Genomic DNA, 22,411 nt, shown 5'->3' with positions numbered 1-22,411 from the left:
CTGACTATCTTACTCTATTTCTATCTCCTGATGGTCTCTGTAAAATTTGAAATTTAAAACTATACAGCAAAGTGGAGTATCATTCTTACAAAAAAGGATTTTAAAAACTAATGTCAGGTGGAGTGACAGTGGCTCAGTGGCAGAATTCTCGCCTGCCATGCCAGAGACCTAGGTTTGATTTTTGGTGCCTGTTCATGCCAAAAAAAAAAGCACTGAAATCAATACTAATGTTAAAAGATTCCTAATAGAACATTCACAAGTTCTATTTGAATGGAAAACCTACTTCATCAACTTTAAGTAAATGTTTACTAATGTGATTTAAGATCAATGAACTGTGAATTAATTCTGGAATTACTAACTTGCTTCATGACTTACTACAACTTTTCTGAACTCTACTTTTCTTATTAGGAAATATTACCTTCAAGATTTTTCCAATTTAAAATAACCCATATGGGGATGGGCAATGGTGACTCAGTGGCAGAGTTCTCGCCTGCCATGCCAGAGACCGGTTTGATTTCCAGTGGCTGCCCACGCAAACAAACAAACAAACTATATGGTAATATCATTGCACTCTTAATGACTTACTCATTAAGAACATTAACCAAAGCAAAAACTCACAAAACTGATTAAAGAAATCCAAGTGTAAATAATGACATAATTCATGAATCTAATACATTTTGTTCTGTCACTTGGCTTAATATAGAAACTCATCCTTATTTTTAATTGTTTTTAATTTTAAAGTACTCAACTGATGAAAATTATAAAAAGGAAATGGAAACCAAAAAATACTGTTGGGGATTTAAGTATAATGGTACTCCTTACTTAAAAAGAAAAAACTCTAATTAGGTTCAAACCATCAATACTTTTTTTATATATAAGAGTTTATATCAAGGGCTGTATGATAGTGCTAAACTCAACACAAAAATCCATAGAGGACAGAAACAGTAGATGATTACGCATAAAATAGGCTGAACCTTGAAAGACATAAAGGACACAGAAAAAAATTGAGAAAGGGGGAGATATGAAAAAGGAGTAAGAGTGGAAACAAGCTTAGCTAATGAAAGATATAAATAATGACTGAATGGGTCAAAACAGTGAGAAGTAATGGCCCTGAAAACCAGGTACTTTAAAAATATATTAAACAGTTCACATAAACAGTTAAGCATACATTATTCCACATTATTATCCACTATGGGATAAGAGGACATATATAATCATCTTTAAGAATTTTGGAGGTTTTAAAAAATGTTATTCACAGTAAAGAGCATACCATGACTTTAACTTCATTCCTCTACATTAAATTTAGAGCTCCTCACTCATTTATTTATATTTCCACTCCAAGAAAGAGAATGCAAACATTTGTGTTCTGTAAGCCTGGATTCACACTCAGTGAATAACAGCTCTAACAAAGGTGAAGACTTACTGAAATAGTCATTTCAGTTTCCTAACCTGTTGGTGACTGTGGCTGATGTTAGCATGTGATTCTGTACAAAACAAATAACTATTGCCAAATTATCTAAACTAACCAATCTTAAAAACAATATAGAAGAGGGGTTAGATGGTGGTGTAGGGATGTGTGGAATTTAGTTTGTCATCTAAAGCAGCTAGTAAACAGCCAGGAACTGTCTGGCACACTGTTTGGGGGACATTCATGACCGGACACATATACACCGGCCTGCAAGAGGTAGAAAGGCTGGGATCACACCACTAAACTGTGAGTAAAGCCCCCCAAAACCAGAGGCTGGCACCCCTCTACCACTGGCAGAGCAGGCTCAGCGGGAAATACTTCTCACAGGGAAAAAGAGGAGGCTTCTGCTAGAGGGAAGGGAACTTGTTAATTAAAACCAGCCAAGCCCTGGTTTTTAATTAACAAGTCTGGTTTACTGAATGCAAGCTCCAAACACAGATAAGCTAATAGCAAGTAGCCGGAAGGAATCCTGAGGTTTCTCCAGGTAGACAGGAGGTGGAGCTAACTGGAGGGGGTGGGGTGAGGGGTGGGGTGGGGGGGTGGGCAAAAACAAAAACCAAGACTTTGGGAGTGTGTCCAACCCAGAATACTAGGAAAGGGCTGTAGCCCAAGGCACAAAGAGTCAGGTACCATCTCCAGCTCCTGAAAGGTAAACCTTGGAGGCTGGGGACAGACTCTGAAAGGGATTTAAAAAAAAAAAAAGAAAAAGTATTTTAAGTAGCACATTAAAGAAAGCCTCAGGCATTTACAATTGTCAGTTCTGACCCAAGCAAGGGAGAAATTAAGATAGGTCTGAGAGTCAAATTAACAAATTAAGTGAAGGAGTTAATTTCCTAAAGGATTTATCTTCCCCAGGACAAAAGGGAGGCAGGCCCAGCTCAAGTGGTGGCCCTCAATCAGAGAATGCAGATCCAAGGGATCTAACCCTAAACCCACCTTCTACATCAGTTTGTCTTAACCACACCCCTAGCAGCTACAGGGTGGCTCAGAATTAAAGGTACCACACTACTTCACTCCAAGAGTTGCAGGCTAACAAACACCATGTGTTGGGAAGGATAATAAAGGCCAGAGTTTAAAGGCATCACAAGAATCGCTAATAATAATGGATCTCATCCCCAGGGAAACTTAATGCTGATTACACCCTCCTCCTGACACCATGGCTTATCTTGATCTGAAGGGGGCTGGGGAAATCTTAAGGGGGCTGATGATACCTGGGGAGACTAGGCTGAAAAGAAAAATAAGGTTCTGTCTGGACAAGGCAAAACTCAGAAAAAGAAGAGCTGAAAATTTCTAAATAATTAAATAGATGCTAAGCTAGAGGTCTAGAATAAGTTGAACTGAACGCCAAAAAATAGAGATTAAAGCCAACCCCTAAGTAAAAGAGTATAAACAACCTCCAGAAAAAACTAATCAAGGAAATTACTTGAGACACCAACAAAAACTTATGAGTCATAATAGGGGAAAATAAAGATATGGCCCAGTCAAAGGAACAAACTAATACTTTAAATGAGATACAGTTGAAACAATTAATTAACATTCAATCAAACACACTAAATCAAGTCAAAAATCAAGTCAATGAGTTGAGGGATGGTATGGGAAAAGTGATGAAGGCTATAAACAAGACACTGGGCAACCATAAGGAAGAACTCAAAAGCTTGAAAAAAAAAACAAAAAACGGCAGACCTTATGGGAATGAAAGGCACAAAAGAAGAGGTGAAAATGCAATGGAAACTTAAAACAACAGATTTGAAGAGGCAGAAGAGAGAATCAGTGAGCTAGAGGATAAGACATCTGAAATCTACATACAACAAAACTGATGAGGAAAAGAATGGAAAAATATAGGCAAGGTTTCAGGGAATTAAAAGACAACATAACAGGTACAAAGCTGAAAAGTCACAAAATATGGTGGCTAAAGAACACATTCTTAAATAATTAATGGGTCAAAGAAGAAATTACAAGAGAAATCAGTATCTTGACACAAATGAAATGAAAACACAACATATAAAACTTATGGGATGCAGCAAAGGCAGTGCTGAGAGGTAAATTTTATTATAACCCTCAATGACTTTATTAAAAAGAAGAACAAAAATTGAGGAATTAACTGTAGACCTGGAAGAACTAGAGGGAAAAAACCAAACTAACCCCAAAACAAACAGAAGGAAAGAAATAATAAACATTAGAGAAGAAATGAATGAAATTGAGAACATGAAAGCAGAAGTTGATTCTTTGAGAAAATGAGTAAAATTGATGGACCCTTACCTGGGCTAATAAAAAGAGAGAGAGAGAGAGAGAGAGAGAGAGAGAGAGAGAGAGAATGCAAATTAATAAAATCACAAATGGGAGAGTGGACGTAACTGTTGACCCCACAGAAATAAAGGAGATAATGAGAAGATATTATGAGCAACTATATGCTAATAAACGAGACAACACAGATGAAATGGATAACATCACAGAAAAGCATGAACAAGCAACACTGACTCAAGAATAGATGACATCAACAAACCAATCACAGGTAGAGACTGAATCAATCAAGAAGCTCCCCAAAAAGAAAAGTCCAGGACCAGATGGCTTCACATGTGAAGTATACCAAGTATTCAAGAAAGAATTAGTGCCAAACCTGTTTAAACTCTTCAAAAAAATTAAAGAGGAGAGAAAGCTAACTCATTCTATGAAGGCAACAACACCCTAATACCAAAGCCAGGAAAAGATACTAGAAGAAAAGAAAATCACAGACCAATCTCTTTAACAAATATAGATACAAAAATCCTCAACAAAATATTCTCAAATGAATCTAGTAGCACATTAAAAGAATTACATACTCCAATCGAATGGGATTTATTTCAGGTATGCAATGCTGGTACAACACAAGAAAATCAATTAATGTGCTATACCACATCAATAAATCAAGGTGGAAAAACCACAGGATCACCTCAGTTGATGCAGAAAAGACATCTAACCAAATTCAACATCCTTTCTTCATGAAAGGATACTCATTGTCAGTATTGTTATTCAACACTGTCCTGGAAATATTAGCTACAGCAATCAGACAAGAAAAAACAAACAACAACAACAAAAAAACAAAAGGCATCCAAATTGGAAAAGAAGAATTACAAGTTTCACTGAAGATGACTTGATACTATATGTTGGAAATCCCAAAAATCCTAAAGCAAAGCGACTAGAGCTAATAAATGAGTATGTCAAAGTGGCAGACCAATACCCCCAAATCAGTCGTGTTTCTATGCACTAGTAAGGAGCAATCTGAGGAGGAAATCAAGAGAAAAATTCCATTTACAATAGCAACCAAAAGAATCAAATATTTAGGAACAAATGTAAATAAGGCCACAAAAGATATACATACAGAAAATGACAAGAAATTGTTAAAAAAAAAAAAAAAATCAAAGAAGACCTAAATGGAAGGGCATACCGTGATTATGGATTGGAAGACTAAATATAGTTAAGATGTCAATTGTACCACAGTTGATTTACAGATTCAATGCAATACCAATTAAAATCCCAACAACTTACTCTGCAAAAATAGGAAAATCAATAAGCCCATTCATTTGCAAAGGCAGGATGCCCTGAATAGTTAGAAATACATTGAGGAAGGGGAACAGAGTAGGGTTTTTCATACTTCCTGACTTTGAAGCACATTACAAAGCTACAGTGGTCAAAACAGCATAATACTGCATAAAGACAGATACACTGTTCAGAAATAGACCTTCTCATGTACAGACAATTGATTTTGATAAGGCTGTCAATCTAACTCAGTAGGGACAGAGCAGCCTCTTCAATACATGGTGTTTGGAGAACTGGATATCCATATTCAAAAGAATGAAAGAGACCCCTACCTCATAACTTATACAAAAATTAACTCAAAATGGACCAAAGACTTAAACATTAGAGCTAAGACCATACAACTTTTAGAAGTGTAGGGAAATATCTTATAAATAAATCCTGTGATAGGAGGTGGTTTCCTAGACTTTACACCCAGAGTGAGAGCAAAAAATGAGATTTCCTCAAAATTAAATACTTTTGTGCATCCAAGGACTTTGTCAGGAAGTTAAAAAGCCTACACAATAGGAGACAATATTTGGAAGCTATGTATCAGATAAAGGTTTAATATCCAGAAAATACAAAGAGATTCTACAACTCAATAACAAAAAGACTAATGACCAAACTTAAAAATGGGCAAAAGACATGAACAGACATTTTTTAGATGAAGAAATACAAACGACTCAAAAATATATGGAAAAAAACATATGAAAAGATGCTCAACCTCACTGGCTATTGTAAGTACACTGAAAGAAGCTGAGTATAAGTATGGTTGAGGGAGGAGGGCTGAGGGCATGTATGATACCGGAAGGAAAGACCAAGAATAAGGACTGGGATAGTATAACTTAGTAATGCCTAGAGTGAACAACGATGATTCAGTGTACAAATAAAGGAATGTTTTTGCATGAGGTAGAACAAATAAATGTCAACACTGTAAGTTATTGAAAATGAAAAATGGGGAAAAAAATGAAAACTAGGGTCTATAGTTAACAGTAACATTGTAACGTGCTTCCAATATGCCAAAGCTAAATAGCACTAAGTGGGGGAGGGGTATGGGATTCTTGGTGGAAGAAATGGAAATGTCCTCATATAGGTCTGTCATGGTAAAAGCACAGCTATGTGGACGTACCAGGAACCATCACTTTTTACTTAAGTTGGATTGTATGATGTGTGAATAAAACTTTAAAAATGAACAGAGACATACAAGGGCTGGAGAAAATGTGGAGAGATGTACCTATTCACTACTGAAGGAGAGTGTGCAGACCCTCTGGAGGGCAGTGTGGTGGCTCCCCAGGAAATCAGGGTGGGGTTGAAGTATGATCCCGCAACCCTGTAGTTAAATGTATACTTAGAGGAACTGAAAGTGGGGACAGGAATGAACATTTGCATACTAGTGTCTATGACATCAGTGCTTGTGTTTTGCAACAGATTTGACCCCCCCCCCCCCAACTCAAGGGTACACTGACATAGGAGTGGAAGGGGGAACTGTGGTATATACATTTAATGGACTATTGAGCAGCTGCAAGAAAGAATGAAGTTTTGAGGCATACAACTAGGCAAATGATCCTGAGGATATTACAGTGGACAAAATAAGCCAGGAAGGAAAAGACAAATATTATGCTTTCAAGATTATAAGCATTTACAGCAGTCACATCTACTCTGGAGTTGTAACTGTTATTTCTAAACTCTGAGATGCGGAACTCTGTATATAGCCTGGTCATTCCCTGCACTTTGGGTATTTGTGTGACATCTGAGACTCAGAGCTAGAGTTCTGTGCTACAAAATTCAATATTACCCCATACAATAATGGTTAAAAACAATGAAAAAGTGAGCAGACTTCAGTTAGAGAGATGAATGATGCTGATTTGGGTAGGACTAAGGTAAATTAGACTAAGGGGTAAAGGATGATATTGACTATATTTTAAAACTTTAATTCTGTGTGAGACCAAAGGAAAAGGTATTTGGTGCAAAATTTATATTTTCTGTAGTAAGCTATCTAATTTAAATTGTATAGTTAGTTCATTTGAACACCATAACTTCATGGAACCTTGAATAAGTAGTGAGATCTTGTTGGTTTGTACAGGTTGGTGTGATGCCCCAATAGATGCCAGAGTAATCTGGACAGAAGATTAAAAAAGTACTTGCAAAGTCCCCTTGAGAGACTAGGAAAAGAGATGGAAATATTAAACTTGGCCACCTGGAGAAGACCTGATATTCTCTCAATCACTGAGTGGCCAGGCCCTCGATCTTTGAGCTTGTCCTAATCAAACTTATTCCTGACAAAGAAGTTAAGCTTATTTATAATTATGCCTAAGAATCACTTCCAGAGAATCTTTTCTGTTGCTTAGATGTGGTATCTCCCCCTCTACTTGGGACATGACTCCAACCCCCACCCCAGGCATTTAAATCTCCTGGCAATGTGGGTCATGACTCTTGGGATGAGGCTGGCCCTGGAGTCGTAGGACTGAGAAAGCCTCCATGACCAAAAAGTGGAAGAGAAATGAAGCAAAATAAAGATTCAGTGGTTAAGAGATTTCATAGAAGTCAAGAAGTCATTCTGGAGGGTATTCTTATGCAGAATATAGATACCCCTTTTCAGTTCTGGGAGGTATTGCAGTATCTAGAGGGAATTACTGAAACTATTGAACTATAATCAAATAGCCTTGATTTTTGAAGATGACTGTAGTTATTCAACTACAGAGCTTTTAAGATGTGAATGTGAGATTGTGAAAACCTTGTGACTGACACTCCCTTTATCCAGTGTATGGACAGATGACTAAGAAAAAGAAAGACAACAAATGAATAAATAATGGGGGGGAGTATGGGATATTTTGGGTGTTCCTTACTTTTATTCTTTTTTTTAAGAAATGAAAATTTTAAAAACCTATTGTTATGATGAGTGCACACCTATATGATGATACTGTGAACCACTGACTGTACAATTTGGTTGATTATATGGCATGTGAATATATTTCAATAAAATTGCATTAAAATATATAAAAGCTTATGTATAGAATCAATTTCAATCATTAATATCCAATCACATACCATGTAATCAGCCAATTTAAAAATATAAGACTCTAAACTTATTCTACCATGTGTAGATACATACCTCCACCATTCTTTCATTCAAATAGTTATTTTAAATATATATTACATTGCAGGGGTATGGAGAAAGATATAACAAACAAATAAAACAGTAAATAAAATAAAATATATATACCTTTGCACATGACAACATGTATTAGACAAAGTAGGAATACAAAGATAATAATGAAATACTAACCTCAAGCATAAAATTATGACATGTTGAGTACAAAGTATCAAAGTGATTAAGAGGATAGAAAAAGGCCCAGAGCAGGTTTTAGCATCTTTCAATAGAATTTAAAATATATTACATCCATTCATTCACTTGTTCATTTCCTCAACTAATATTTATTCAGCACCTACCTAATACCAGGAATCATTCTAAGAAGTGAAGATTGAAAATGAGATAGAAAAAGTTACCTGCTCTCATGAATGTAACATTTCGTTGTGAAAGAATAAACAATAAGTATGTAAGTTTTATATTTTCAAGTTAGTAATGAATAATATAAGAAATATAGGATAAAGACACATAGAAAGCAACATGGTTGGGTTTCTATTTTGGTTAAGATGATGAATTAGCATAGTTTGTTGACCTGTTGGCTCTCTCTCCCAAAATCAACTCTAGGAGATTAAATGAGAAGGATACCGGGAATATATATTAAAAAGAAAGAAAAAAGAAAAAATTGTGTAACCCTTAGGAATTAAAGGCTATCTTAAATAGCATGTGTGTGTATGTTCTAATAAGGAACTATATCTTAAACAGAAGGCAACAGTAAGAAGATTTTCTTAACCTCTGCTCTAGTCTCTCCTCATTGCCTTAGGTGGATCATTATCAGGTTCTTTTTATTTTTTTATGTATGCTGTATGGCAGCATCACATTTCATTATTTCCATGTGAGAATCCCATTATTGCAGCACCATTTGTTGAATTTTCTTGTTTGCTTGTTTGTTTTTTGGGGGAAGTACATGGACTGGGAATTGAACCTGGGTCTCCCGCATGCACTGTCAGTTTCTTTACTGCAGAAATATGTAGCTACAGTGGCCAGTAACCTCAAACGTTCCAGGGGCTAAATAAGAGCAGTTCAGAATCTTCCTGGGGTAAGGAGTAAATTTAAACAAATAAATAAGGTACAAATTGGTCAATCACTTTCACATACCTCCCCATCTAAATGCAGAGATGGTAGATTACAACCTAAGGAGACTGCGGCTTCCCAATGATGATTCTCTTGAAGAGACCTGGAGGGATCCTGAGAAACCTGAGGCTCTCTACCAAGGATTTTAATTCCTCTCATCTTTTCAAAATCAAAGGAAGGGTATGTAGTGGGTCCTGGTCTTTCCCTTAGCAAACACTGATTGATAAATTTAGGAGAACACATGGCTTAAGCTCACAAATCAAGCTAGGTTATTAAAGTGCATAACCATCATGAAAGAGAAAGCCTAATAACATACATGACTAAAGTAGAATTACTTTAAAAGATAGACCAAGAAATTAAAATAAGTAATAATTAAGGAAATACAGGAAGCCATTGGTATAAGGTAAGAACAAAAAATTGTTAAAAAGAACCAAGTAAACACATTAGGAATGAAAATATCTAATAAATAAAGTGGAAGTCTATTAGAGTGGATAGTGAAGACTCCTCTGTCTTCTCTGTGGGGGGGGGGGGGGTGTTGAGCTGAGATGTGAATTATATAACCAAGTATATAAACGAAACAACCATGTGAAGACCTAGGGGAAGAAAATTCAAGCAGAGGCAGTAGCAGGTATAAAGGCAGGAGAATCGCCTATTTGAGGAAAAGTAAGTAAGGTGTATTTGGCCATAGTTAATGAGTTTAAGTTACTCAATGGCAGGAATATGGTTAGAGAGGTAGACAGGAGTCTAACCATGGAGGTCTTATAGTCACATGGTATTTTTGAACCTCATCATTATTGCTTTGCTTAGATGGGTACTTGAGGTTACTGATTTGCTACTGTAGATTAGTTACTGAATTATCTCTCACTACATGATGAATAACAGGGGAAACAAGTATACTGCTTACTATGAGTTAGGTACTGTTTTAAGTGCCCTACATGTTTAGCTTGTCTAATCCTCATAACAGCATTGTAAGGCCAGGACTATTATTATACACATTCTATAGATAAAGAAAATAAAGCACAATGAAGCTAGGTAATTTTCCCAAGATCAGAGAGATAATAAGTGATAGAGATAGAATTTGAAGTCTGACTGTAGAGCCCATCTTCTATGCTATGCTGCCAGTCAAAAAGTTTTAAGATGGTATTATGCACAGGAGAAGGAAGCAAACCGACTCATTAAAAACTTAAAGCTAGAAGACAAAAACCTATTTGGTCTTTACTATATTATTTATATCTTTTTTCTTTCTTTTTTTTGGATGGGCGGGCACTATTATTTATAACTTAAACCTTACTTTCCACAAATACCAAATTAGGCTACTGGTACTTATCATCTGTACCTTGGGACTGCAGTGAGAAAATTCCCTAGGCATTTAGAAAAAAGCTATTCTTAAAGTTGAACTTTAAGAGCAAACAAACAGGTTAAGGCCATTATTTGAAGTCACTTTCACTCCCCTTGTGCTTGCTTTCTAAAAAATCCTACTGACTATAATGTTTTTTCACCAAATAATGCCAGACTTCATTAGCACTGAACTAATATAGACAAAGCACTTTCCAGAAAAGGTGATATGGTTGGGTCTCAATAAGCAGCTGAACTATCATCTATACATGATAAAAATTATACTCTAGTTAAAGGTAACTGAAGTATTGGTAGCTGTATCATTTACAAATAACAGTAGATGGAACTAGGAATAAGACTCCAAACTTCCATATTCTTGGATAATTTAATCTTTAAAATTAGATCACACAGATGCTATTATTAGTTTATGATAAAATTTCAACTACACGAAGAAAGATTTTTTAATACTGACAATGTTGTATACTTTCACATTTCCATACATGCTAAAGTAGAATGATATATAAAGGTAAATTTCAAGTGTGACATATATTTAAGAGGCACCTGGAATACATAAAAATTATTTGATCAAATTTTATAGTTATAGAAAAAATTATCAGGCATTTACCTATGGAATTATCTGGTCCTTTTGATTTCGTATATGACAAAAATGCAGCTAGAAAAAAGATAGATGACAAAAGTTCTGCTCTTCCCACAACACCTGTTACCTAGAAAGGCAAAAGGGGACAGGGGAGTTCAAATTAATGAAAAACAACTGAAAAACTCACTATATATATATAATAGCAACAGCACTTCAAATAGAAATTAAATTGCCATTAACTTTTCAATTGCCCATTTCTGCTTCTTATACATTCTCTGAGTGCCCTCATGTGGTGAATTTGTATATAGCTCATGAATGTAAATTTACTTATCACAGTGACCATTCGTAACAGTTCTTTCACTAATTCTTCTAAAATTTATTTTGAAATAATTATAGACTCACAGGAACTTACAAAAATATAACAGAGTACCTTGCTTCTCCCAAAGGTAATATCTAACAATAGTACAATATCTAGCATGGTTCTTAACATTTTAATAAAAGCGCTAAGTCTGTCTTAGAAATTTCCTTAAAATACAAAGGTATTGGGGGTGCAAGGGCAGTTCAGTGGCAGAATGCTCACCTGCCACGCGGAAGACCCAGATTCAATTCCCGGTCCATGCAATTCCCCCGAAACAAATAAGCAAAACAAACAAACAAAAATTCAACAAATGGTGGTGCAATAACGGGATTCTCACATAGAATTCTATTTTTGAATACAATTGTGATTACATAGAATTTGTATTTTTTTGTACAAATGCAAAAAAAAATGTAGATGGAACTAGGAATAAGACTCCAAACTTCTATACTCTAGGATACAAAAAAATACTAAGGTATCAAATGGAATATTATTCAGCTGTAAAGTGGAATAAAGTTCTGATACATGTGGCAACAAAGATGAGCTTGTAAGATGTCATGCTGAATGAAATAAGCCAGACACAAACGGACAAATATTGAATGTCAAAGGTATGAACTAATGAGAATAAGCAAATTCAGAGGAAGAAACTAGAATACAGGTTAGCAGGGGCCAGGGTGGGGTTAGGGAACAGGGAATAAATGCTTAAACTGAACAGAGTTTCTATTTGGGGTAATGGATGGTGATGACGGTAGCACAACATTTTGAATGTAATTAACAGCACTGATTTATGTAGTTATAAATGGTTAAAAGGAAACTTATGAAAATTTAAATATAACTTCTGTGAGACCAAAGGGAGAGATGTTTATTTGGTACACAATTTTGTGCAGTGCGTTATCTAATTTAATTTGTATGGTCAGTATATTCAAACACCCTAATTACATGTTATTTAGAATAGGATGTGAGATCTTGTTGGTTTGTACAGGTCACTGTGACACCCTGAAACATTCCAGAATAATCTGGACAGAGAATATGTAAGTATCTGCAAAGTCCACTTGGGGGACTGGAGAGAAAGAAGGAAATAGTAAACTTTCCCATCTGGGGAATTCCTGATATTCTACCAAGCAGTGGGGACAACCAGTTCAATAGGCTGAGCCCTCGATCTTATTGTTTCACCCTATGAAACTTATTTCTGCAAAGGATAAGCTAAGCCTACTTATAATTATGCCTAAGAGTGAACCCCAGAGAACCTCTTCTGTTGCTCAGATGTGGTGTCTCTCTCTAAGGAAACTTGGCAGGTAAACTCTACCTTCTCCCCTATGTGGGACATGACTCCCAGGGATATAAATCTCCCTGGCAACATGGGTCAGGATTCCTAGGATGAGCTGAACGTGGCATCATGGGATTGAGAAAGCCTTTTTGACAAAAGGGGGAAAAGAGAAATGAGACAAAATAAAGTTTCAGTGGTTGAGAGATTTCAAACAGAGATGAGAGATTATCCTGAAGGTTATTCTTATGTAACACTTTTTTAGTTAATGGTGTATTTGAGCAGCTAGAAGGAAGTACCTGAAGCCGCTGAACTGTATTCCAATAGCCTTGATTCTTGAAGATGACTGTATAAATAGATAGCTTTTATAACATGCATGTGTGATTGAGAAAACCTTGTGTTTGATGCTCCTTTTATCCAGGGCATGGACAGATGAGTAAAAAAATAGGGATAAAAAATAAATAGGGGGGTACAGGTAGTTCAGCAGTTAGAATGCCTGCTTTCCATGCGGGAGACCCGGGTTTGATTACCGGACCAAGAACCCAAAATAAATAAATAAATAAACAAACAAACAAATACATAGGTCAATGAGACAGAAGGGTATTAGTATGGGATATATGAGTTTTTCCTTTATCTTCTTTATTTTTCTGGAATGATGCAAATGTTCTAAAAACGATCATGGTGATCGCGTTGATCAACAAGTACGTGTTGATATCGTGAGCCCCTGACTGTATATACTGGATGGGCTGCATAAGTGTGAAGATATCTCAATAAAAATATTAAGAAAATAATAATAAAGAATGAATAAAATTCTAAACCCAAAATACAAATATTAACAGAAGTCAAAGCTATAAAAGACAAAAATAAACAGGGAGATTGCTCAATATTGGGATCAGAAAGGGAAAAAAGCTATAAAGGACATTTTAGATACAACTGGGAATATCTGACATGAATTCGTATTAGATAATTATACTGTATAAATATGATTTGTAATAAAGGTTTTATAAATAAGATGTAGAATGTCCATGTTCTTAGGAGAAATGAGCTTAAACATTTAGGGGAGAACTTATATGATATTTAGAACTCTTTCTTTTTTCTTCTTCTTTGCATGCTATATGGTGGGGGTCACATTTCATTCTTTTTCCATGTGAGTATCCCCTTATTGCAGCACTATTTGTTGAATTTTTGCTGTTGTTTGGTTTTTTTTGTGTGTATTTTGGGAAGTGCATGGGCCGGGAATTGAACCCAGGTCTCCTGCCTGGCAGGTGAGAATTCTACCACTGAACTACCCTCGCACCCCCTACAACTTATTTTTAACTGATTAAAAAATATTCATTTTTCACACTGGTATATATATATATATATATATATATATATATATATATATATATATATGTATACATGTGGTGAGACAGAGAAAAAATACATATAATCATAATCAAAGTGTAGGCTTTGTAAAACAAAACAAACATCAATTTACAGTTTTACTTACTGCTTCTGTGTGTATTGGGTGCACTGCAAAAAGTAAAGAAGCAATCATACTACTCCTGTCGTTCAGAAAAAGTCTGCAGACTTTAAGAAATATCACACTAACAACAGCATGAAAAATTAGATTGAGGAGATGATATGACATTGGTTTCAATTCACTAAATAGATAATTTAAACGAAATGTCAATACTGTTAAGGGACGGTAGGACTTGTGGCTTCTCTCCTAAAAGAAAAAAACAGCCCTTGATTATTAAAGTATTTTGGTCCTTCAGGATATGTAAACTAGTCATTATATTTACTATTGACAGTCTCTATATTTGACTGAGAAATAACAATAGAACAATGAAATGCCCTAAGAGTAATGTAAAGATAAAAGACAGCATTATAATCTATGTTTTTATCTAGCATTATAATCTATGTATTCTATTTCCTTTGTCCCCAAATAAAGTAATATACTCCATGATATTTACAGGTCAGAGAATTTATAGTAGATGAAGAACATGACTATTAATTTCTCTTCAATACAGAGATTTTTAAAAAATAGGGTATTAGTGGCATTGGTCAAGTTGGAACATAGGAATCACTTCAGAAGTGTTCTATACAAGTTTATAGAACTCCTGACCAGATCTTCATAAGGAAATATAAGACCAAATGTCTACCAGTTCAGTTCGAACAGTGATGACTAAAAAAGGTATTGTCTAGTTGTTTTATGAAAAATATCAGTATAATGTATAAACTCGAATATATTAAACCAAAAATCCCCAAATATACCCAGAGAGTAATAAAAGAGCAAAAGCTTTCTTAGACTAAGAGAACAGACATCCCCTGTGCCATTCTCTGTTGGCAATAAATTAAAATTTATAACTAACCAGAAATATTTTTTGCCCCAAGACATAATCAAACCAGATTTAAGGGGGGGGAAAAAACACTGTTCAAAAATGTATATTATCCGGTTTATTTTTATAGTTTTATATAATGGCTTCCACACTCCACTACTTTACTTATCTACCTCTTACCATATTTTGCTCTAACTCTGGTATATAGGTATAGACTTATGTCTACTTATTCCTACCAGGGAGCATTAAGAAGCCCAAAAAAACAAATATTTTCCATTTTGAGATTAGGATCATTTCAATATCGCTGCTTGTATTGAATATATACAAACCTTGATGTGCCATGTACCTAGAATATTCTTTCCTGTTTGGGTAAATGCTGCTCATCCTTTCAATTTCAGTTCAGGCATACAAGATTATCTAAATGCTTATCCTTTCTGTCTTTAAGGCACTGGTATAGAATTGATGTGACTTGTACTAGAAAGAAAAAAAAAAATTCTACAAACGCTCTGAGTGCCTACAATGTTACTGAGGCTTCACTAGAATACATGTGTAACCAAGAAATCAGGATTTAAGGAATGATTTTGATTTCTGAAGCATTATACAGATATTCCTTTTTGCTTTTTGGTATATTAGAGTAGACAGAGGGAAATGCCTGAAATCTCTAAATTGTAACCCAGCTGCCCTGATCTCTGATAATGATTGTACGGCCTTTATATTGTGCCCCGTGACTGAAAAAACTTGTGATTAACCTTCATTTATACCCAGTTTTCTAGTTTTTCAACTTTAGAGTCTTATAATCACTAAAGACAGTCCTAAGTGTTTATTAATAAAAGATCCTAGGTCAGCCCAGGACTAACCCACCCAAGCACAAAGTTATCCTCATAACCAAGACTGGATCTAGCCAAAATGGACTCATCTGACATGTGCAGTAGCTTAAACTTTAACCTACAAGTCTACTATACCTCATTATAATATTCTACCATTTTCTTACCTGTGACTAAGTATGTAATCAATTTACGCATGCTCAATAACTAGATCTAATTATATCATCTGGGGCCAATTTGCTCATTATCCTAAACCCTGCCCATCTTTTTCTCTAATAAAACTATCAGAATTACTGTAGTTCAGGAGAAAGATTTGGGGCCAACAAGCCATCAGCTCTTCTACTACGTGCCCTGTGATAAACTTTTTCTCTCTTTGAAACCGTGGTGTCTCAGGAATTGGTTATTTAACATGTCAGGCAAAAGAATCCATAGCCTTTGTCTGGTCAACATATGTACCGTTTGAAAATATGGAAGTCAGAAAGAAGGGAAAACAAATTTTAATTGCAGTATTTAATTGCTTGGTTAGGTCTCTTAAATGAACATATGCCATAGGCAACAATGAACTAATGGATTAATTATTAATATAACTAATTGCTCATATAATTTACTAGGAACCTATTTAAGAGTTCACTGAGATGAGTAACCATCAGCTTATTAGATACCAGGTTTATTCTATGAAAATATAGTAAAACAGCTGGTTCCACTACAAAACTAAACAATTTCAGATCATTATTGGCGATATTATTGGCAATAGAAACATAACTATAAATGCAACAAGTGGATATGCTAATAGTTCCCTGTTCTTTGAGAAAATCAGGAAGATTGATGGGCCACTAGCAAGACTGAAAAAGAAGAAAAAGGGAGAGGATGCAAACAAATAAAATCAGAAATGAGAAGGGGTGTGTAACGACAGACTCTGAAGAAATAAATCAGAAGAGGATACTATGGACAACTATATGCCAACAAACTAGACAAGTTAGATGAAATGGACAAATTCCTGGAAACACACAAATAAGCTATACTGTCTCAGGAAGAAATAGAAGATCTTAACAAACCAATCACAAGTAAAGAGATTTAATCAGTCATCAAAAATCTTCCTACAAAGAAAAGCCCAGGGCCAGATGGCTTCACAGGGGAATTTTATCAAGCATTCCAAAAAGAACTAACACCAATGAGGCTCAAACTCTTCCAAAAAATTGTGGGAAAAGGAACTCTACCTAACTCATTTTATGAAGCTAACATTTTAATACCAAAACTAGGTAAAGATGCTATAAGAAAGGAAAACTACAGGTCAATCTCCCTAATGAACACAGAAAAATTCTCAATAAAATATTAGCAAATTGAATCCACCAACACTTTAAAAGAATTATACACCATGACCGAGTGGGATTTATACCAGGAATGCAAGGATGGTTCAATACAAGAAAATCAATTAATGTAATATAGCACATTAACAAATCAAAAGGGGAAGATCACATGATCATCTTGATTGATGATGAAAATGCATTTGATAAAATTCAACATCCTTTTTTGATAAAAACACTTCAAGATAGGAATCAAAGGTAACTACCTCAATATGATAAAGGGACTATATGAAAATCCAGTAGCCCAGCATTGTACTCAATGGAGAGACTGAAAGCTTTTCCCCTAAGATCAGGAACAAGACAAGGATGCCCACAGTCACCACTATTATTCAACATTGTGCTAGAAGTTCTAGGTAGGAGCAATCAGGCAGGACAAAGAAATAAAAGGCATCCAAATTGGAAAGGAAGAAGTAAAACTTTGATTTTTTGTAGATGACATGATACTGTACTTGGATATCTGGAGAAATCTACAGCAAAGTTACTTGAGCTATTAAATTCAGCAAGGTGGTGGGATGTAAAATTAATGCGCAAAAATCAGCATCGTTTCTATACACAAGCAATGACCTAACTGAGGAGTCAATTAAGGAAAAAATCCATCCAAAATAGCAACTAAAAGAATCAAGTACTTAGGAATGAACTGAACTAGAGACATTAAGGAGTTACACACAGACAACTATATGACACTGCTGAAAGAAATCAAAGAAGATCTAAATAGGTAGAAAGACATTGGGAAAGGCTAAATATAGTTAAGGTGTCAATTCTATGCAAATTGATCTGCAGATTCAACCCAGTACCAATCAAAATTCCAACAACCTATTTTGAAAACTTGGAAAAGCTAGTTACCAAATTCATCTGGAAGGGAAAGAAACAACAAAGAGCTAAAAGCCTCCTAAAAAAGAAGATTGAAGTGGGAGGATTAACTCTCTTGGACTTTAAAACCTATTATAAAGCCACAGTGGTCAAAACAGCAAGGTACTGGCACAAAGACAGGAATGAACACTCCCTGACTTGAAAACCTATTTTAAAGCTACAGTGGTCAAAAAAAGCATGGTACTGGCACAAAGAGAGAAGTACTAACCAAAGGAATGAAAATCAAGAGTGCATAAATAGACCACCAAATCTATGGTCAACTGATTTTCCCTTTTTTTTTTTTTTTTTTTTGGCATGGGCAGGGTCTGGGAATCGAGCCTGGGTCTCTGGCATGGCAGGTGAGAATTTTGCCACCAAGCCACTGTTGCACCACCCTGGTCAAATGATTTTTGACAAAGCCCCCAAATCCTCTGAACTGGGTTAAAAATAGTGCTTTCAATAAACGGGCATGGGAGAACTGGATATCAATACCCAAAAGAATGAAAGATGACCCCTCCTTACATCTGATCAAAAATTAACTCAAAGTGGATTAAATATCTAATTGTAAGAACCAGTACCATAAAGACTCTAGAAGACTATGTAGGCAAATACCTTCAGGACCTAGCAATAGGAAGTAGCTTCCTAAACTTTACACACAACGTACAAGAGCAACAAATGAAAAAACAGATAAATGGGAACTCCTCAAAATCAAATGCTTCTGTATCTCAGAAGACTTTGTCAAAAAGGTGAGGAGGCGGCCACCTCAATGGGAGAAAAATATCTGGAAATCACATATAGGACAAAGGTTTGATATCCTATATACATAAAGTAATCATACAATTCAACAACCAAAGAACAAAAAACCCAATTATAAAATCGCTCAAGATATGAATAGGCATTTTTCTGAAGAGCAAATACAGATCATTCAAAAGCTCACGAAGAGATGTTCATTTTCATTGGCTATAAGGGAAACACAGATCAAGACTACAATGAGATACCTCACACCTATAAGAATGGCTGCTATTAAACAAACAGGAAACTATAAATGTTGAAGAGGATGTGGAGAAATTGGGACACTTATATACTGCTGGTGGGGATGTATAATGGTATAGCCATTATGGAAGACTGTTTGGTGCTTCCTTAGGAAACTAAATATCGAGTTACCTTGTGACCTAGCAACAGAACTACTTGGTATACACACCCAGAAGAGCTGAAAGCAATGACACAAATAGACATTTGTACACCGATGTTCATAACAGCATTATTCACATCCACCAAAAGGTGAAAACAGACTAAGTATCGTCAACAGACTAGTGGATTAACAAAATGTGGTATATTCATATGATGGAATATTATGCAGCAGTAAGACGAAATGACACCCTGAAGCACATGAGAAGGCAGATGAGTCTTGAGGACATAATGCTGAGTGAAATAAACCAGTCACAAAAGGATAAATACTGTATGATTCCACTTTTATGACCAGCATAAAGGTATAATCAGAGTTGAATAATACAGAATAAAGGGGACTTAGTAATACATAGAAGGTAGAGATGGGTGAATGACTAGCTAATGAGGTTGAACTTCAATGTAAGGGAACAGACAGAAATGAAGGTGGGTCTCTGGTGGGTCTATAAGTAATACTACCATATTGAAGATGAGCAAGATTGAAAGGGGTTGTATAGACCTATGTGTCCCACTGATTAACACTAGAAATATGAATTACTTCTTGCAAGAATTACTTCAAAGATATGATTTGTGTACAGAATGTTTAAGTCCAGGGTACAGGGTGAAAACTACTATCGCATGCTATGGCTATGTTTAAAAGGAAAATATCAGCACTACTACAGTAACAGCAGAGTGTAAGTAATTGGGGGAGGGATAAAAGTTAAGAGAAGGTTTAGATTTCCTATGTGGTGAGGGTGTGTTTATTGGTTATCATTCATTTAGACAATAAAATTACCTAAAATTGAGAGTGTTGATGGACTGTGGACTTTGGGCACCATACATGATGCCTGATGAATGCAGGTGGCTGAAGGATACACTGTCTGAGAAGTAGATTGGCAAACGATGGTGTATACATATGAACAAATGTCATGCTGCTACAAAAAGGAGCAAAGTCATGAGGCATGCAACTATGTGAATGAACGTGTGGGACATTTGGTGAAATGAAAGAACAATTTTGGTATGGTTTCCTTTAGAAAATGCTAATAAAAAAACAGGTACCTACATTGTAAGCTTTTATAGCAGACACATTTAGTATGGTGTGGTAAATATTATTTCTGGATTTTGAGAGGCTGTTTTATAAGAACGAAGCCATTCATGTTGGAGTTAAAGTAATTCAGAACATTGGGGTAAGGAAGACATTGTATTTTTGAACCACAGATACTCTTTGAGACAAAAGGAATAAAGCTTTATTTGGTCTGGAACCTAAATTTTCTATAGCACATAATCTAACTCAACCTATAAGTATAGCTCATTTGAACAACTGAAACACAGGGAGTCCAGAATAAGAAAGAGGTCCTTTAATCCTGTATAGCTTAATGTAATGCCTGGATACATCCTAGAGAACATTACGTAGATAATTCAAAAAGTATTGGCGAGGGCGGACAACGGTTGCTCAGTGGCAGAGTTCTCACCTGCCATGCCAGAGACCCAGGTTCGATTCCCAGTGCCTGCCCATGCTAAAAAAAGAAAAGAAAAAGTATTTCCAAAGTCTCTGGAGGGATGGGAGACAAAATATGGTACTATTAAACTTTATCATCAGGGAATCCCTTGATACTGTGTCAAACTTTAGGGATACCCAAATCAATAAGCCAAACCCTTGATTTTGAGGCTTACTCTTGTGAAGCTTATTAGGTAGCAGTGAAGCTTAGCCTACATATGGTATGCCTAAGAGTTACTTCTGGAGGCATTCAGATGTGGCCTTACTCTCTCTAAGTTCAGATGTGGCCTTACTCTCTCTAAGTCCAGCTCTGAAAGTGAAATCATTGCCCTCCTGCCTATGCAAGATATGACATTCAGGAGTGAAAGTCTCCCTGGTGGCATGGGAGATGACTCCCAGGGATGAGTCCGGCCCTGGCACCATGGAATCAACAATGCTATCCTGAGCGAAAGAGGGAAAAGAAGTGTAACTAATTAAGTATCAGTGGCAGAGAAAGTTTAGAGTCAAGAGGCTACTCTGGAAGTTGCTCTTTCATAAGCTTCAGTTAGACATTGCTACCTATCATAACTTGCCAACCCCCAACCAGGACCATTCCAATACTAAAGAACATTTAAGGTAATATATAAGATTCTACAAGGGTTCCATGCACTAGAGTAACTTTCCAGAAACTTACACCTCCAGATGGGTCCCCTGGACCAGATAAGTCCTGAAACCTAGAGGGCCCAGAACATCAGGTAGTTCTATCTCCTTAGCCCATATTATTGACAGATCCTTCCAACATGAAAAAGTTAGAATGGCCATAGCCCAAACACTCCTAAAGAGAGGGAAGAAAGATCAAAGGTGATGGTGGAGTTATACAGAGAAGATCGGATTTAACAAATGAATATGACTGCTGAATCATTAAATTGATACCTCTTTTAGTCTCCGGTATCTTAGAGCAGCTAGAAGTAAAAACCTAAAATTATGGAAGTGTAATCCATGCCAAACTCTGAAATATGTTCTACAACTAACTGTGGTGCTGTGCTTTGAAATTTATTGCTTTTTTGTAGATGTTATTTTTCACAAAAAAATAAAAAAAGTCAATTGTGATCATAAAAAAATATTTATGCCTTCTAGCCTCCTATATTGTGGAGTAGCTAGAAGGAAAAATCAGAGAGAATCATATGGTAGCCCAAGATAAATTCTGGGATCTGTCCTGTAACTACTTATTGAAGAGTGCTTTGAAAAGTATTGCTTTTTTCTTTCTCTTTGTATACATGTTATATCATACAATAAAAAAGTTAAAAACGAAACAAAAAACAAAAACAAAAACAAAAATATCCCAGGTGGATTCTAATATTTACCCAGGGTTGATTCACTGAACTATAAATAGAAAATACATATTCAAAGAATGGGCCTAGAAAAGACAAAACCACCGAAAGGCCTAGAAGAGTACAAAGTTCTCTAACATGACAGTATTTTTCTAACACTATTTAAAAGACAATGTCCTGAGACTAAAACGTGTCTCTAAGATCCACATGGCATGTGCATCTCTCGGGGGATTGAATCATCAAATCGTGTTGCCCACAAAAGGCAAATTCCAATCCCTGGTTCTGTG

At 35.8% G+C, this 22,411-nt stretch overlaps 1 protein-coding gene across 5 annotated transcripts in view; it reads right to left on the bottom strand.

The window, feature by feature from the left end:
• Positions 1-22,411, bottom strand: part of TMTC3 (transmembrane O-mannosyltransferase targeting cadherins 3) — a 70,650-nt gene that overhangs the window by 33,305 nt on the left and 14,934 nt on the right. For all 5 annotated transcript variants that reach the window (XM_077111543.1, XM_077111547.1, XM_077111546.1 and 2 more), the window contains 2 exons: positions 14,284-14,502; positions 11,200-11,299 (listed from right to left, as the gene is read on the bottom strand). In XM_077111543.1, coding sequence (XP_076967658.1) covers positions 11,200-11,299; positions 14,284-14,502 — 319 coding nt within the window. The remainder of the gene's footprint in view (positions 1-11,199; positions 11,300-14,283; positions 14,503-22,411) is intronic.

The sequence above is a fragment of the Tamandua tetradactyla genome, chromosome 7, assembly GCF_023851605.1.
Source record: "Tamandua tetradactyla isolate mTamTet1 chromosome 7, mTamTet1.pri, whole genome shotgun sequence".
In the NCBI taxonomy this organism is placed as follows: domain Eukaryota; kingdom Metazoa; phylum Chordata; class Mammalia; order Pilosa; family Myrmecophagidae; genus Tamandua; species Tamandua tetradactyla.
Note: the sequence above shows the minus strand (reverse complement) of the source record. Positions and strands in the feature narration are given on the sequence as shown.